The sequence below is a fragment of the Eptatretus burgeri genome, chromosome 3 (genome assembly GCF_056783735.1).
Source record: "Eptatretus burgeri isolate ZD-2024b chromosome 3, Ebu_testis_v1, whole genome shotgun sequence".
NCBI lineage: Eukaryota > Metazoa > Chordata > Myxini > Myxiniformes > Myxinidae > Eptatretus > Eptatretus burgeri.
This window is the reverse complement of record NC_140963.1, coordinates 120,054,195-120,060,365: the sequence shown is the minus strand read 5'-3', so window position 1 is coordinate 120,060,365 and position 6,171 is coordinate 120,054,195. Positions and strand designations below refer to the sequence as shown.

The 6,171-nt window shown below is 40.7% G+C and overlaps 1 protein-coding gene across 3 annotated transcripts in view; it reads left to right on the top strand.

The window, feature by feature from the left end:
* The first annotated feature begins 3,972 nt into the window (after positions 1-3,972).
* The window catches only part of LOC147030847 (uncharacterized), a 31,135-nt gene continuing 28,936 nt past the window's right edge, over positions 3,973-6,171 (top strand). Inside the window, exons 1-2 of one of the 3 annotated variants that reach the window (XM_085875367.1) lie at positions 3,973-4,096; positions 4,436-4,561. In XM_085875367.1, coding sequence (XP_085731493.1) covers positions 4,506-4,561 — 56 coding nt within the window. In that variant the 5' untranslated portion in view covers positions 3,973-4,096; positions 4,436-4,505. Of the gene's footprint in view, positions 4,097-4,184; positions 4,562-6,171 lie in introns of those variants that run through there. The other 2 variants (XM_085875365.1, XM_085875366.1) reach the window with 2 other exon arrangements.

Below are 6,171 nucleotides of genomic sequence, written 5' to 3'. Positions count from 1 at the left end.
CTGGGGCAAGAAGATCTTTGATGAGGCTGTACGTCGGGGCGCTGCATATGGTCAGTAATACAGCTCGTCACCTTTCAGGTCCTCATCAATGTCCATTTTGTTTGCCACGAAGTACTGCTTTAGACGATCGGTATAGTGTTCCCAATCATCCTCCAGTGAGTATTCTTGCAATATGTCGATGCATGAAGACATCCTCGTCGCCACTGTAATGTACTTAATAGACAGGGATGAAGGCTCTGAAGTGGGAACAGAAGGTTTAATCCAGACGGCACAACACAGCACAGCACAGGGTCATTCCGTGTCAAATCAGCCAAAAAAATGAAATTCTGCGGTGACCCCCTCAGATTTTCCTGAAAATATTCTCAAAGCTACCTTAACATATATGAGGAAGGTTTGCCAAGTTTTCGCTCAAAATTCCAAGTAATGTCCGAGATATGGCCCTGCAAACACCCTAGGGGTGTTTCAATTCTGGTAGTCACGAGTTGCAGATTTGTATCTGAAGCATTTTTGGAGGGCTCTAAATTCCAGAGTTTTACAAACAGTTCTGAAAATTCACACAAATGGTGTCTATTAGTGAGGCTTTCAGAATCTGACATAAAAAGTGTTCTACTTCAAATACTTTTTAAGATAAGTACTCTCAAATGTAGTGATTTGTAACATGCAGTCAAAAAAATTTGAGTTTTCAAATTGCTGCCAACAATCAGTTTATTCATCATGAAGAATTTTGTTGCCTGATTTACATAATCTAGTGACTTGATCATTTACACAAGAAAACTGAAACTTTTGGAGCAAAATCTTGGGTGCTCCAGACCCAACGATACTGAAATTTACCCCGGTTTTACCCCAAGTGTTCACCATGTTGACAGTTACACAGCTCTTTTAAATTTTTGTCACTTAAAGACACATACATAGGCAAACTGTGGGAGAAAATTCAAGAGTTGTTCTCAATCCCTTCTATTTTTAAACGATTTTTTTTTTTTTTAAACGCATCAATTTCTAATGATTCTGCAGTCCCAAAAGCTACTTTTTTAAAATAAATTTTTTACTAACAAACATATAGAAAAAAATAAAGATATTGTAAGGAAGTATGACTTAAGTGGAATCTAACAATATGTAAATCAGTTTAGTAGAGCTTAAAGAAGTGTACCAAAATCATTTCCAAAGTTAGGTATGAAGCACAACTCTATCTTATTTAGGCTTTAACCTAATACACAGCCCTGTAGTAACTGCCAATGCTCATTGTTACATTTTATTATATCCTGGCAATTATAAAACTAATCACTGTTCACTTTGTACAATGGATTCAAGTACATTTGTCCAAACAATTTGATATTAAATTATGAAAAAAAAAAACTTGAATCAGAAATTGTACCTACATTTACAAATGGATGAAGACTTTCATACAATGTCCACCAAGTATATAAACAATGAGATAAGCAACTGAATATTTATAATGGTCATTATTATGATCACATTATGTGTCTTAATTTGTAGTTGAGATTGGTGATGACCTTAAACTAAAATATCCTTAAAAAAAAGTGAGCCAAATTAAAGAAACCACATACTTGTTTTGACCAAAAAACACAACAATTTTATCATTGTGGGTGCCAACTTATGAATGTTTGGCATGGCTTCCACTTCAAAAGCACACCAAGCTGTTAGGGTTCTGATCTTTCATCGAACTTCTACATCTTTCATCGAACTCTTGAATTTTCTCCCACAGTTTGCCTATATATGTGTCTTTAAGTGACAAAAATTTAAAAGAGCTGTGTAACTGTCAACATGGTGAACATTTGGAGTAAAACCGGGGTAAATTTCAGTATCGTTGGGTCTGGAGCACCCAAGATTTTGCTCCAAAAGGTTTCAGTTTTCTTGTGTAAATGATCCAGTCACTAGATTATGTAAATCAGGCAACAAAATTCTTCATGATGAATAAACTGACTGTTGGCAGCAATTTGAAAACTCAAATTTTTTTGACTGCATGTTACAAATCACTACATTTGAGAGTACTTATCTTAAAAAGTATTTGAAGTAGAACACTTTTTATGTCAGATTCTGAAAGCCTCACTAATAGACACCATTTGTGTGAATTTTCAGAACTCTGTAAAACTCTGGAATTTATAGCCCTCCAAAAATGCTTCAGATACAAATCTGCAACTCATGACTGCCAGAATTGAAACACCCCTAGGGTGTTTGTAGGGCCATATCTCAGACACTACTTGGAATTTTGAGCTATAACTTGGCAAACCTTCCTCATATATATTAAGGTAGCTTTGAGAATTTTTTCAGAAAAATCTGAGGGGGTTACCGCAACCCCCGGCTGAAATGACATGGAATGAGCCCACAGCATCAGAACATGGGTGGGTCACATGACTCCTAATCACATCCCGGTGCACCCATGTATGCATGCATCATCATTAATTACTGATACATGATGTCACCATAGTCACCATGAAGGCTCTTGCCTAAGCCCATGTTTGGTGGCCTGGTTTGGACAGTGACATTGAGTCCAGTGCACGCCATTGTTACACTTGTCAAGCCCATGCCAAGACACCGCCACAGTCTCCATTGGCTATGTGGTCGTGGCCATGAAAACCGTGGTCCAGACTACACCGACCATGCTGGTCTATTTCAAGGGAAGCTTTTCCTTATCGTAGTTGATGGCCACTCCAAATGGATTGAAGCTCTCGTGGTGCCATCCTCATCCTCTGCTGTAACAATTGAAGCTCTCCGTACCATGTTCACATAACATGGTATTCCAAACTCTATTGTATCAGATAATGGAACATCGTTTACGAGTTCAGAGTTTCAGAACTATTGTAAAATGGATGGCATTAAGCACTACACATCTGCCCCCCTACAAACCTGCCAGTAATGGTCAGGCCGAACGTGCTGTTCAGATCATCAAGGATGGTCAAGGAAGGCTCCAATCAATCTCGTCTAGCTCGTGTGTTGCTCAACTACCGCACCAGACCACATCAAACCACCGGGCGCTCACCTGCCAAGCTTCTGATGGGTCGTGAATTAACAACACGGTTATCATTAGTGCACCCGGACATAACGATCCAGGTCGAGAATAACAAGTATCAACAGAAACGTAATCACGACCAAACGTCTGTATTCCGCAACTTCGAGATCAACGATCCTGTCTACGTGTTGAACTCCGGATGTGGAACCAAGTGGTTATCCGGCATCGTTATCGATAACATTGGTGAAATGATGTTTCTTGTGAAGTTGTGTGATGGTAGATGTATGTGTGAACATGTTGACCAACTCAGGTTACGTCATGGGGAGCCAAACATTGAACCGGTTCAAGTGCCTTTGTCACCTACTCCTGTATTAAGACCACCTGCGTTTGAACCTGAGGTGTTTCCTCATTCAAGATTTTCACTTGCAAGAAAGGACAGACCTCCACGAGCCCTTAGATCAGCCCGTGTCTGTAAGCCTCCTGAGCGTCTTGATTTGTAGATAAAATCAAACAGAATAAAATTTTAAAAGGGGGGGGGGGAGATGAGACGTATCAGCAATCTATCTATAATTCCAGCAATGTGTGTGTGTGTGTGTGTGTGTGTGTGTGTGTGTGTGTGTGTGTGTGTGTGTGTGTGTGTGTGTGTGTGTGTGTGTGTGTGTGTGTGTGTGTGTGTGTGTGTGTGTGTGTGTCTGCGACCGCTGTTTCTCGACAACCACTGGTCCGATCTAATTGAAACTTGCCAGGTATATTGCTGGGGACCTGAGTGTGTGCCATGTCATGGTTTGATATTAATCGGACAAGTGGTTCCCAAGTTATGGCCATTTATTTACCAAACCAATGACAGGACACGGTGCTTTGACGTCACAATTCTTTTTTTTTTTTTTTTTTTTGCCCGTACGGCCACGCACTCGTTTATGATAATGCATACAAACATGGGTGCACCGTGGTCCTGAATGTTGTGTCCTTGCCTACTTTTCGCGTGGTTAAGGAGAGTCATGTGACCTGCCCATGTTCTGCTGCCGTGTTGTGCTGTGCTGTGTTGTGCCCGTGTCCGAATTAAACCTGTTGTTCCCACTTTCGAGCCTTCGTCCCTGTCGATCAAGTACATTACAGTTGGCAACCGTGGTGAGTTTTAGGGTGTACCCATACTAAGTTATTAGCTTGGCTAATGCACCTACCTTTTTACCTTTTCGCTCTCCACGCGCATTAATTATTACTTCAGTGAATGATTTGTGAGGTTGGCAAAACAAATTACAAAACCCCGTTCGATTAATACCGTGTTAGTATTTATTCTACATTTTAAACATTTAACTACAGGAACCCGGAAGCCATTTACGCGGGATTTGTTTTTAAACATGGAAACAAGCGGGTAAGCCTCCTTTGGCTCTCATCTTCACGGACGTGCTCCCTTCAGCCGTCGAGTAACGGGACGGTGCGTTCTCATACCGACATGTTCCCCCTCAGATCGGAGGAGAACGTCCTGCGCGACCTGAAAGCGGCTGCAGAGCGGTTACTGCTGACGCTTTCCTTCCCCATGAGAGCCGCTGACACGATGAGTGTGGGGGAGACGCCGTTGATGACGTATTCGCGGTAATATTTCGTACTTTAACTCTTCCTCGTCTGTTGCTGTTTTTGATTCTTATTCATCGCCTCCTTTTTCTTTTTCTTTAATCAAACGTGAAATCTTCGCGGGAATCATATTGTGAGAGGAACTTGCGTTTTTTTTTTTTTCTTCTAACTCGTCTGAGAAAAAAATATAATAATAAAACAAGTCTGAAGATGACGATGGTTCACGAGCGGTATTTGACGATGTAGATTGTTTCAGAAGTCAAGGATGAGACAATGTGATAATGTTTGACCAAGTTATAAAAATGATCAACATGATGTGGTACAGGTGATAGGTTATTGGCTGCAAAATGTTGAAAACCCGGTTTCGTTCAACAACTTTCAAAATTTGACCTTTGCATAACCTTTAAAGTTCACAAAACAATGTTGTGGACATTAAAAGAAGGAAACAGGATACGTACTATAGCTTATTGGAGTTAGTTCGTCGAAGAAGGTCGAAAACCCGGTTCGATTCCCACAACTTTGAAAATTTGACCTTTGTGAACTTTAAAGGTCAAAGGTCAAAGATTATGACCTTTAGTGCAAAACTTCCTCTGGAACATTCTAGGAACAATATAACGTCATATAGGCTATATGGCATTTCACACTCCTCGGATTATCCATACTTTGATGAAATCAGCGTAAAAACAAACTTGAAGGGGGCGTCATGGGCAAGGTGTTCAAGATAGAGCAAAATGGTTTCAAGACTTTAGGTGGGGAATGACCTCCAGATTATTCATAAAAAATATTGTCATCCAAGCTCTCAAAGTTTGGGCAGTCGTATGATTTTATGTCAAAATTCGAAATTTTCTAAGTTTTTGACCTTGGGACGAAAATGAAAAATCGGACGACGACAAGTTTTAGATAATTCATTTTGCTATTCAAATACCGAAGAACCCATTCCATTCAGTCAATTCTCGAGGAGAAGATAGATTTTTAATCCGACTACCCCCTAAAAAGGCTACTTTTTTTGGCGTGGCTCCGCCCACAGTGGGCGTCGCCACGCCCTCATCCAGGAAAACACAACTAGACATTGATATCAAACACATAACCAAGTTTCATCAAGATCGGATCAAAGTCCACGGAGTTATGCTCTGGACAGACAGACACACACAGACAGGCCAGTAGGCGGACATGGGTAGTCGACTACCCAATAGAACCTGACGCGATAGGCCCGTTCAATGGGGAATGACCTGAGGATTAAGCACAAGAAATTTCATGATTCTAGCTTCAAGGGTTAATGCTGCAGATTGTTTTTTCGTTAAAATACCCCCACATTTAGAGGTTTTTCGGCCGTTGCTAGGCAACGGAGGGGTCCATAGCAATGGTTCTTTCTCACACATAACTAGGACATACCATGAACCTACCATACCAGTTTCATGTATAGTGGGGCAACTTAGCTAAATATAGCATAACAATTGTGCATTTTGTGAGGAAAGCACCAAATTTGGCACACTAGTAGCCTAACATATTATGAACAGATTTGGATATTGGGCCATCTCAAAATTTTTGATGGCAGTGGAAAATGACTGCCACAGCCATCAGCGGCTGAATTTGAGATGGCCCAATATCCAAATCCGTTCATAATATGATAG